The 13028-nt window shown below is 29.3% G+C and overlaps 1 protein-coding gene across 1 annotated transcript; it reads right to left on the reverse strand.

The window, feature by feature from the left end:
* Window positions 1–9394: 9394 nt before the first annotated feature.
* On the reverse strand, window positions 9395–10701 carry LOC105130878 (ethylene-responsive transcription factor LEP-like). Its single transcript, XM_011033594.1, has one exon. It carries the CDS (start codon window positions 10592–10594, stop codon window positions 9767–9769), a length of 828 nt encoding a protein of 275 aa, XP_011031896.1. The 5' UTR covers window positions 10595–10701; the 3' UTR covers window positions 9395–9766.
* Between the last annotated feature and the right edge of the window lie 2327 nt (window positions 10702–13028).

The following is a 13028-nucleotide window of genomic DNA, read 5'->3' on the forward strand; positions in this document are numbered from 1 at the left end:
ATGTTTATTAGAAAAATTTGAAAGGATAATTTAAATATCTTTTATTTCTTTAGTAATGAGATGAAGAAACACACCAAGTTTCCTTTATAAAGACAAAATTGCATTTATTTCTTTTTCACAATGTGAACCAAAAGATTAGATTTCTTACACTAATTTCCAACATATTGTACACACCATTCCAAATTGATACTAGAAAATTTTCTTTAAAAAAATGGTTTGTTTTCGGATAAGACCAACCCAGTTAAACTGGTCTTCTACTATTTTTTTATTCCTACCTAAGCATATATCTTAATGTATTTTTAAGTTTCTAAAAAGTTAAACTAACACCACAAACCATTCATTAGTGTACAACTTCTTGCATATAAATTCTACGTGTAAAGTAGAATAACCAATATCTTTACCTAGTGGTAGAATTAAGGGTTAGGCCCTTTGAAGGCTGAATTATTTTTCTTGTAACCTTGCTTAAAAATATATATTAGCAAAAAAATAATTGATAAAAAAATAAAAGATATATCCACTTTACTCTCTCTATCTACACGCGCGCACATCTTGTACTAAAATCATTCCACCCTTTTCCATTAAAACAAGGTAATCCAGACTCAAAAACTTCTTTTTTTGTCTTATTTTCACTATCTTTTCTTTCTTGAATTGTTCTATTAGCATTCTATCTTGTTTTTACACTTAAGTGGGTTGTTATCAATTTTTAATTTTAATTGAGTTTTTATGAATTTGAGTGGAATTAAGAATACACACTTCATCAATTTATGGTATTGATCTTTATTGTTATTCCTAGTTTTGGTTCTTGAATTTTTTTAATTAAGGTTTGTCTATTTTATCTGTTTTGATTTCAAGTCGAACCATAAACAAGACAAAATGAATTGATTTTTTTAGAAAGAAAAAAAATCATAGATAACTATCAACTTAGTGAACCAACTCTAATGTGTAATGTTGAATTAATGGTTGAGCAACCCCAACCTACTTCAATTTGTGAAGAACATGTATTGATTGTTGAGCAAACTCTCACTATAATTGTAAGAACTAAACATCAAAATATTGACAATGCTCATTCAATTCAAGATAATCGACCTTAAATTTAAGAATACTTAATTAATCAACAAGATGAAATTCGAAGGGAAATACTTTAATTTAGGGCTACATCAATATTTGATGTCTGAATATATGCTAATTGGTAAAAAACATCACCACCTATTCCAATCTCATTTGTTGAAAAGTTTTTCCTTACTTAAATGTTCAAATAAAAATGCTGCATTTTGTTTTATCTGCTATTTATTTCCAAGTAAATCAACTAGAAAGCAAGGATTAAACACATTTATTGTTAGAGAATTTAATTATTGGAAGAAAGCTAATGATAATGAACAATGTCTTCTTTTTTTTTACTCATATAGCAACATGTTCAAATTAAGCTTGTAGATTTGTTATTAGATGCTTAGAGAATTTGAAAAATCATTTATGTCATATTGAGATGGTGGTTGGGAGGCAAACTTTTCAACAAATTTAAAGCATCAATGAATATTGTTTATTAACTCATATTTTAAACATATGCATTTAGAGGATATGATGAACGACTAAAAAAAAAATAAAGCAATTTTCTTGAAATGATGAAACTCTTAGCATCATATAATGAACAAGTAGATGTTCTTATTTTGGATAATGCTCTATAAGATGCTAAATACATATCATATCAAATTCAAAAGAAAATTTTACGTGTCTTTAGTAGAAACGTTCAATCTTTAATTCATCTTGAGATTGGTGATGCGAAATTTTATTTGATTGTTGATGAAGTTCTAGATGAATCTAGTAGGAAAAAATAACTATTGTTATTAGGTTTGTTGATAGAAATGAATTTATACGAGAATATTTTTTAGATATAATGCATGTTAAACATACAATTGTTTTAACTCTTAAGGAAAAGATTTCCTCTATTTTATCTCATTATAATTTTGATATTCAAATTATTAGAAGTCAAGGGTGTAACGGTGCTAGTAATATACGTGGAAAGTGGAATAGATTGCACGCTTTATTCATTAAAGATTGTCCTTATACATATTATGTATATTGTTTAGCTTACCAACTACAATTGGCTTTAACTGCTACAGCTATGGAAGAATATAATATTCACACTTTCTTTTTTAAAATTTGATTTTTATAATCAACATTGTTGGTGTTTTTTACAAGCATAATAATAAATTTGGGGTTTTTCAAGTAGCTAAAATTTAATTATTATTGTTGAGATTGAAACGAGTGAATGAGCTAATCAAGTAGATGGTTTGCAGCGACCCTGAGATAGTTAACGGAGGTCGCATTTCAAATCAATTTTTAGTTTGATAAAATTGTATGAGGCATCTTGCTTGATTTTTGAGAAAAATTACTTTAGATGGATTTACTTATTCTCAACATAATGATGCAGCTTTTACAGTGAAGCTGCTAATAACATTTGATTTTGTATTCATTTTACATATAACAAAGAATGTTACGAGAATTATTGATATGTCTTATTAAGTCTTGTAACACAAATCACAAGATATTTTAAATATTATATATTTGGTGTCCATCACAAAGACATTGTTTCAAAAGTTAAGAGATAATAATTGAGAAACTCTTTTAGAAGAAGTTTTATCATTTTATAAGCATCAAGATATTGAAGTTCCTAACATGGAAGTTTTTTTTTTTTTTAATATGGGATGATCCCATCGAAAAAAATTTAATAATAGTAGAGCAACACTATCGAGTTAATATATTTATAGCTACCATTAATTAACAATTGAAAGAGCTAAATAATAGATTTAGTGAACAGACAATCGAGCTATTTATGTTAAGTGTAACTTTGAATAAAAAATGCCTACATATTATTCAATGTTAAAGATATATGGAGGCTTGTTGATAAGTCTTATCTTGTAGATTTTTCCGACCAAGAAAAACATAAGTTACGATTCCAATTATAGCATTATAAGCTTGATGTGCCCAATCCTCTAAAGTTAAAAAATTTGTCATTGATTGATGATTTGCCAAGGATAGGTAAAAACTAGAAAATATGCAATTTATCCATTAATTGATATATTGATTTGGCTTATTTTGACTCTTCCTGTTTTAACGGCAACCACTTAACTAACTTTTTCAGTAATGAAGATTGTTAAACCAAGACTTCACAATTGAATGAAGAATGATTTTCTTATAAATTATTTGATTGTTTATGTAGAAAAAGACATTATTGAAATATTCTCAGTAAATATGATAATCAATTATTTATATTCTAAAAAAAAATAAAGAGCACAATTAAAATAAACATGTAAGAAACTTTGTTACTTTATTTCAAAAAATTTACCAGAGAAAAATAATGCTTCATTCTAGCTAATATTTCAAATAAACTTTGTATAACATATTTGATATGTACAAGACTAACAAAATTAAAGTGGTGGGTCCATTATAAATAAGAAGTTAATTTCATAACTTTGATTAAATTTTGTATTGCTCTTAGTCTCTTATCTTGTATAAAGGTTATTTTATGTTTGCGGTAAGTTTTTACATTACTTATCTTGTATATAGTAAATATTATATCAATCTACTTTTTGTTTGTATGAAACTAAATCATACAATGTTTTTATGTTTATAATTCATGTATGGTAGATTAGGAAAAAAAAATATCTTATTATATTAGTTTTGCCCCTCTAAAAAATTATCCTAACTTTATCCCTATTTTTATCAACGATATAATAAGTATTGTAAACTAATAATGAGCATAAATCTCTCCATTAAAGGTATTCATTTTTCTGTACTCACCATGAGACCGCTCTTTATCATTACTTCATTTACTAGGAGGTAAATGAAACTTCACTCATCATATATATGCAATATCATTCTCCACAATCTACAAGGTAAGCTGACATAACCAAGGTCTATAAATAACAATAACAATTAAGTAAAATAGGGCAAGTGATGCAGATAAAAGCTACAAGAACAAGAACAGCACTAAAAACACATAAAATTTGATGAGCAAAAAAAGTTTTAGATGTAAACCCTAAATTTATAGTTTAGTTATCTAAAAATAAGGTTAATGAAATCTTAATCTTTAGAGATTTACAAGACCTTTAAATAAGTCAGACTTTTAAATAGGCTAAAAAATCCTACTATATGAGGAAAATCATAAAACTATGAAAGCATAAGGGAAATTAAATTAAAAATCAAGTTAAAACAATAAAATAAAAAAATAATTAGAAAAAAACACACAAACAACAACATTTGGCTCTAATTTTAAGAGATCCAATGGTTTGAAAAACGATATAATGACTCCATATAAAAAAAACTACTTGTAAAATTAGTAGAAAATTTTTGAACGTAATTCAACAGTCAAATCTTTTATTATCATTATTTTAAGTGATATAATATCAACTTAGTGTGGCTTACTCCAACCTCCACTTAGCCTTGGTCTTTAATTTTTTTATTATTATCATTATGATAAAAAAAAATTAAATGCCAAAAGTTAAATTTGACTGAAGATATACATAGAAAAGTTAAGGGTAAAAATAGGTCATTACACATAAGTTTTGCTAGTTTAATATAACAATAAATTAAACTGAAACATTTTAGTTTGAACTAATTTATGGTTCAATATTATTTTGTTTTAATAGTTTAGATGGTTTTTTTACTCAAAATCAAACCAAACAAAAAATGACCACCTTTGTTTTATGGATTCAATGCTCTATTTCATCATTATTATTGCTTATTCAATTTCATACATTTGTGAAAAATCACATTAGACAAATCATAATAGCCTTTTTTTTCATTGTTTTAAGATAAGCAATGTAAACTTTTATCATTAAAAGAAAGCTAAAATTGAAGGGAAATTTATTGTACACCTATACATATTTTATTATTTACGAAAATAGTGTAAGTACCATATTCCATTTTAAACAAATTGATGGTCTTGGTGTTGGGATATTTTGCTCTTTTCATAAAGCCTAATGGTAACTACTAGATTGATTAGAGATAAAATTATCTTTTTTAGTTTTAAAAGAACATTTTAAATAATAATTTACCCTTAGAAGCAAAAATTTGAAAACTAGCATCTAAAGGCTCTTTTATCTTTTCACTTTTTGAAGCTTAATTGGTCTTGAAAGCAAATTTTCAAAGCTTATGTCCATAGGTATTTTTTTTTTAATCTTTCCAACCTTTTTTTTTTGTTACTATCAAGTTGGTTGAAGAAAATTTATCCTTTTAATAAACATGAAATATGTTTAACTTATAGTGGAAGGGATGCGCTTGTAGCTTTCTAACGGCTCTTGCGACGTCTCTAAGTGGCTAAAAAGCCTTCTTTATCATATATTTAGAATAGTTGTAGTGTCTTCTTCTTAGTAGGGAAGTGCATGGTTGTAGGATAAAATATTATCAATTGAGCTTTCTTTCCCCCCCTTTTTTCTCTCATCCCCTCGAAAATCACGCTGGTCATTCAAAATTTTAAAGTTGTTCTCTAAGTTATTAATATTTCAACTTTGATTCTTATTCTTTCAACTTTTAATTTTTATTCTTAATCATTTTTAAAAAAATCTTATTTATTTTTAATTTTATCATTCAATCACAGTTTATAATATGGTATTTTTTTCAATTTGATCCTTATTTTTTTATTTCTATTTTTTTTTACCATTTTGTATAATTTTTATTTGTTTTCCACTTATGGTGATTATGATCTAAAATAACAAGCAATGTGTCATCCTATAAGAAAAAAAAATGATTAAGCAAGACAAAACACGTTGATTGCCCTAAGCTTATACACCTAAACTTTTTCCCCTTTATTTTTATTTTCTTAATTAATCTTTTTCCCAATTCTATCCTTTCCAATTGTATCTTTATTGATTTTTCTTGATGTTTATCCCCTCAATTTCAACCTTTAATATATTATTGATTTTTAATTAGTAACACAATTTGTTTTAGTTTGATATTTATAGGTTTATCGTGTTCTCAAATAAATGCTTGATATTTAGTTAGCTGAGAAACCCGAATTGATCCAATAAATCGCCATCTTAATATTCTTTAAAAAGTTATGTGACTTTGAAATTTATGTTTAAACCCACACCATATTTTTACTAATCATTTGACTTGCTTTTGAACCTAACAAGTAAATTGTGTCATGTTAGGGCTATTATAACTTCATTTTAACCTTTTTATTGATGTCTTTTTAGAAATTAAAAAAATCTAAAAATTCTCAAAAACATATTTTAAATGTGATTTGGCCAACCTCTAATGATTCATAATTTTTTAACCTTTTATTTTTATGGAAAAATCTTTAAAAAAAAACTCTAGCTTAAACTTTTTTTAAAATTAATCAATTAAAAAAACCAATAGTACAAGGATAAGGTTGAGAATTGTTGTTAATGAGTATAATACAGTTAAGAAAAGGATAAGGATTAATTTGAACATTGAAAACCCCATATCCAAACAAGTTAAAAAATAAAATAAAAAAATAATTGAAAAAAAAACAACATAAGAGAAAAGAAAAGAGCGAAATGTTTTTAAAGGTACAAGAATAAGAAATTTAAGGAAGAATATATGAATTTTAGGGATAGTATAAATAAAGAGGTGAATAGTATAGTGGCAGAAAAGATATGAGAAGAGAAAAAAATTGGATAAAAAAATATTTTAAAAAACCTAGCGACCCTTATCTCTTGTCTCTTTTATTCATAATCCTAACTAATAGCAAACCTAAGACATCTCAACACCATCATCGTTTCTAAGCCTACCACAAACTCCAGCTCACCAATTGATAACCAAAACCTAATCGAACCTTTAGCATTACCAAATAAGCTCGATTTAGCGACCACAATCTTGTCTCCTTTTCTATTTGAAACCAAATCTTCCTTTAAAATCAAACATTGTTCTAGATTTTTTCTAAGACCAAGCCCCACAAAAACAAGCCAATATGCACCTATATATGCTTTTAAAAAACCTTTAATATATCCATATCTTTGTACATGATTGATTGATATGTATATGACTGGTGTTGATAAGTTTTTTTAACAAAAAATTGAAATTCTATATGGAGTTGTACCTATGTATATACAACAGAACATTTTCTTTCGTACACATATTGTTTTAAGTTAAGAGAGGAAGTAGTAGTGTTATAATGTTTTATGATTTAGATAACGCTTATGAAACCACTAAACTCTCATGGATAATTTACAACTAGAAACTCTAACTAGTATTCAGATGTTGTAGATGAAGGCTGCTTATGTAACAGAAAATATAACAATCATCATATACATCATACCTAAAGTAAGAGCTTTAATATACTTTTATGATAAAAGTTTGCCCAGTAAAGGACCCTAGTGACCTAAAATAATGACTGAGATATTTATATATATAATTTTGAAAACAATATTGTCATCATAGGTGACTCTCCTCTTTGAAAGCAATTGAATGGATGACTAGAAAAGTATTTTAAGAGGGTACTGTTAGTGGCACCCCAAGCATGCAGATCTAAATTCACAATATTTTTATTATTATATATGCAAAAAAGACAAATATGAATAAAATTATAATATTTGAAAAATATTTTGAACCCTAAACCATTAATCTAATCATCAACCAACGTAACCAAACATTATTCTTACTGATGTATTAAAGTTTGTTTAAAATATATCAAATTTCATACTCATTAAATCGAAATTCATGCAAAACAAACTAAAAAATAATGTTTAGGATTTTAAAGCTAACATTCAATAATGGTTCTAACTAGTTGTGAAGGTGCTAAAATTGACTCGACTATAGGAAACAATGGAAAAGCATCCAAATCATATGCAAACATAAAATAGATATGTGAAGTGATGATGCATGTTAGACATGTTTTGAATATGAATATAAAAAAAAACAGTAACAAAAATTATGAAAACAACCATAAAATCCTTAAAGTGAAAGGAGAGTTTCGTTTAGGGACTATTGTTGAGGTATATCCTAGGCCTTTTATAGGTATTTCTTGATTTTTTTTTCCGGAGCTTGGTCTTAAAAAAATCTAGAACAAGGTTTGTTTTTAGAGGAAGATGTGGTCGAAAAGAAGGTAAAATCATGGTTACTAGATCAAGTTTATTTAATGATGTTGCTAGTTTAATTATTGACTTAGTAAGTTAGAGTTTATGATTTATTTATTTATTTATTTTGGATGGTTTACCACTTAAGATTGTGAAGGAGGGAAAATAGAGTTTTTTAATTCAATTATTGCTCTAATAATTTTTTTTCTTTTTTATATGCTCAATTCTCTCTTTTCAAAGAATTTTTTTTTGAATTTAGCCCATTAAATATGTGTTTAACTTGGAGATATGGTAGTTTTTAAAGATGTAACCTTTTTAAAGCATAAATCACACTCCACGGAAGCAAAAATTACATGTTTTTATGTGAGTCCTGTAAAAAAATCAATTACAACTCGTACTCAAACACACCCTTAATTTCTAAAGCCTAAAAAAAGAAATTTCTATTTCAATTATTGCTCTATTGAATTCAATTATATTTATTTTATTTGAGCTTCACCTAATTATTATCGCCATCTACTAGGATAGGAGATTCGACTTATTACTCTAGCCATTCTTTACATGTTAACTTAAGATTATCTTACAAGTCTGGGGAAAAAAAAGAAAAGCAGAAGGGTGCAAACACAACCACAATTGTGTCTGCACATCAAGGAACGTTTTGTTCCAGAATATCTGCTTCGAAAAAGGAACAGAGAGGAGGAAACATAATAAAAAATGAAACATGGTTATGCCAAGTGTTATGTCTCCTGTTCTCTCATGACAGGAACATCAACATTTGTTTGCAATTTTACAATTTGTAGATGGGTTGAATATGATATAATCAAAACCTGAGAATTGACATGTTCACATGATCATATTTTGTAGATGGGCCATATTTTTCATTAGGGTTTAGAAATTGGGTTGAATTGGAAAATAATTTTTTTGGAGTATTATAAAATCAAACTGGTATTAAATAATTGAATAGTATATAAGGCCGCAAGACCAGTGGAAAAACGGCACAAGGCCTGAATACAATAGCCGGGCTATAACAAGCCGAGGACCAACTAGGGCAAACTTTACAAGGTCCAAATTGATTGCAGAAAGCTTATTTTTCATACCCATGTTCATGTTGAGTTTTATATACATGCTTCCATTATTTAGCCAGTTCGAATCCAGAAAAAGCTATTCTGCATTTCGTAAATATGAAGTTCGGTTATTGCAATTACTTTTAAAGCAAAATGAAGCAATTTAAAAGAAGAAAATCTCAATTGGCCAGCCTAAAATTCTCTGTATATTGAAAAAAAGAGAGGAGGAAATGCTACAGTCTCGTGGCAGTGAATTTTGTAATGCCAAAACAAATCAATGAAAATACGAGAAACACATTAAATCCAAGCCCCACTTCATCACTGATTTCTGGACCACAAGCAGCCCTTAATTTTTAATCTGCAACGCAAAATGATTTCCTTAATCCTTACATATACACACCATGAACCCCTAGACCCGATAATTGATTGTTTCTTTGTTTCAGGATTAACGGAGAAACAATCTTCGTGCTGTCGCTACCCTTTCTTCATTGCCAAGTCTCTGGCATTGATCGATCAAGAAAGGATCCATGTCATGCTAAACCATGAGAACAAGAAGCCAATGCACCTGCAAAACCGAAATAGTAGAGAGTGAAAGATTCAACTGCTTTGACTCTTTCTTATCAGAAACCAATGAGCAGGATCAAGAAAGCAAGCCAAATCAGCTGCTAGTTAGAAGAAATAAGCGGAGGAGCTCAAATCAAAACCATCTGGTGCCATATCTGAAACTGGCGGCATCCTGCTAAAAAGTGGACTGTGAACGTATTCGCCAGAATCAAACCCAAAATAAGAACCACTACCACCCCCCACTGAGTCAAATCCAGTAATCATTGCTGTCTGGTCCTCAAAACCCATCAGCCTTGAAGATGATGAATCGGTCGAACCACACTGACCCATACTATAACCCGAGTCGTGAGATATATGAGAAGGAAACTCATGAGGAAGCACATTGTAATCATTAACATGTTGTGGCTGTTGATTTTCAGTTCTGGTGCTGGAGCAGCACCAAAAATCTCCACCAGAAGTCATTGAAGAAAACCCGTCTGACAAATGGCATTGAGAGTTAAAATCCTGGTTGAAAATGGGAGTCGAGTCCGGCTGAAGATCATGAGAGGGAGGCCGGGCATTGAAGAATAACGAGGACAGGTTGTTATTATGGTCGCTATTTTGCTGGAATTGCTGCTGCTGTAGAGATTGCTGGTCATCAGGGGAGATAATGGAAGTAACGGATGAACCAGCAGGCATATCAGAGTAAACAAAGTTTGTGCGAGCACGAGAACCACGCATGGAGCGAGCGGCTCTGTCATAGGCCAAGGCAGCTTCCTCAGCAGTGTCAAAGGTGCCTAGCCAATGCCTTTCTTTTGTTGATGGGTCTCTTATCTCTGCTGCATATCTTCCCCATGGCCTTCTCCTAACACCAAGAAACCTTAATCCAGTTCCCGGTTCCTGCTGTACTTGTTGCGGTTGCTTCCTTTTGCTTTTCGACGAAGATGGATTCATGCTGCCAAGGATTTAAAAAGAAAATTTGAAGGTGATTGAGGAAATTAAGGAACTAGAGAGATTACGTGAGAGGGTAGATATATGGAATTCCTTTTCTCTCTTGATGACTTGTGTTGGTCGATGTTGTCTTCCAGCATCTTTTTGCAGCCAGCGGTTTATATAGGACAGCATGCCCATTCTCCTTCACTGAATTTACCAGCACTATCTTCAGTTTTTCCTCAAATGTCCTCCTCTACCATATAAGCCCCCTTATAATTTCATAAAAATCTTTCTGGCTCCTCAATAAACATTAATTACCCTCCAGATTTTTTTAAAAAAATTATTACCTCCTAAGTTAATAATTATTCGAAAAATTTGTATATTATGAGGGATACCACATTAACTATATAAAAGACTCCTTTAAATTCTATAGAAATAAGATCCAACTACTACAAAGTTCAAAGTGAAATATGTACAAATTTAAATTTAATGCTACATTGTTGTATTGTTAATTGCGTCTTGTTTGTTTGCGGTAATTCAATCTATAAACAAAAAAGAAAAACCTTGATAGAATCAATTACTATAACCTTCACAAATTCAAACAGGTCCTTACATATGCAGTCCAAGAAAAGAAAAGAAAAGAACCCTACATATGTATTTTACCTCCCAGGTGTAAACTATAACTTGATGGCGGCAATTGACAGCAATTATATCAATATTAGTGAAAATTAATCACACCATCAAATCGAAACCTGGAGAGGGTAAAAATGAAGGGAAATTCTTGAGTTTATTCTGTCAAATAGCCACGTCCAAAAACCAGACACTGAATTCAAGCGATAGGATGGATAATAGAAGAATACAGCAATAAGAAAATGGGAAAAAAATAAAATAAAAATGGTCAGCATGTTCTCTCAGATCCCATGTTAACTATTATTCTTCAATCAAAGTATTTTAATGGTGTTAATTTATGGAAATCGCATATAGTCCAAGAGTTCTTACATGTGATGTACCAAAAAATGCATGAATCGGGGGGAAGCCAATCATGGAGACTGCGCACAATCTAACAAGATGCAGAACCACTCATCATTAAAAGCTCATCTTCACATTCCAATGATCATTGCGTATGGAGGGAGCAGCGAATGTGCCTCTCCTCAAATCATTATGAAATGATCACACCAAAATGTACATGTCAAATCAAATAAACAAAAAGTCATTCGGGATGACCTAATTTATTATGATGGATATAGTAAGTACGAATCCTTCAGGGATGTGACTTGACTAGGGATGGAGGATTGTTCTGGCCTTGTGCCGTAGGAGGTTATTAATGGGAACCGGCTAGTAAAATTCTAAGTGCATTTATGATATAAAAAACAAAGCTATTATCATGGATGTGTTTTTCAATGTTATAATCTTTTTTAATTAAAAAATATAAAATTAATATTCGAGTTTAATAAAATAATTGAAAAATATATAAAATAATTAATCATGAAAGGAGTTATGAATACTAATTAAAGACTAAAATAGAAAGTTTTATTTTATATATTTTATTTTATTTATTTTGAAAGTTAATTATGGTTGTTAAGTATATATATATATTTTGTTCTTATCCTCCCAATATTCCAAGAAGATCTTAATGATATTATTCCATAACAAAGAAACCTTATAGAAAGTACAATGAAAAAAAATTCAAAGTTTGATCCATAACAAATCTAATGTTGAAAAAAAGTAAGAAAAAATCGATTTAGATCCACTTAAGTTAGCATGTTAAATCTATAACCTGGTCGTAACTCTAAGATAAACATGAACAAAGCAAATTAAATTAAATAAAATTATAAAACTCAATTATAGAAAAAAACTTAATATTTAAGGGTAAAAGTGAAAAAAATTATTTTTTCTCAGAAAGAGAGAGAACAAAAAAGAGGAGAATAAAAAAAAATCATCAAAGTCCAACAATCACGCCTCCTTTAATATGATCTTTATCGCCAGGAAGCTCATAGTGAGATGCTTCTAAAGCTGTTAAGGAAGCTGATGTTTTACAGTAGAGTAACACCTCATGTGCTGCTTAAACTTGACAAACGCTTCCCAAAAGCTAGCCTGTGAGTTGCATGTGTAAGTCTATTTATCATGACCATTTACCCTTATTCCCATTTCATTTTCATTTTAATTTTTGTCCCTTGACAATTAATTGTTCTAAGTCAGCAAATTTTTAAACTATTTTGCAAAACTAAGCATCAACCAAGTCCCAAAATTTTTCCTTGACATTGTAAAAACTCCAATTCTAGGCAACCAAAAAAAATCAAAAGTCAAATTAAAAAAATAAATGTGAATGGATTACCTTTTTAAAAAAGTTGATTGTCTAAAAAAAAACATAAACTCTTCCACTGACCTTGCAAATTATTCCTTCATATTAGAAAAAAAGGGGACCAAATATTTTTATAAGGCTCAAATTCAGTTC

The sequence above is a fragment of the Populus euphratica genome, unplaced genomic scaffold (assembly GCF_000495115.2).
Source record: "Populus euphratica unplaced genomic scaffold, PopEup_1.0 scaffold43.1, whole genome shotgun sequence".
NCBI classification, from domain to species: Eukaryota; Viridiplantae; Streptophyta; class Magnoliopsida; order Malpighiales; family Salicaceae; genus Populus; species Populus euphratica.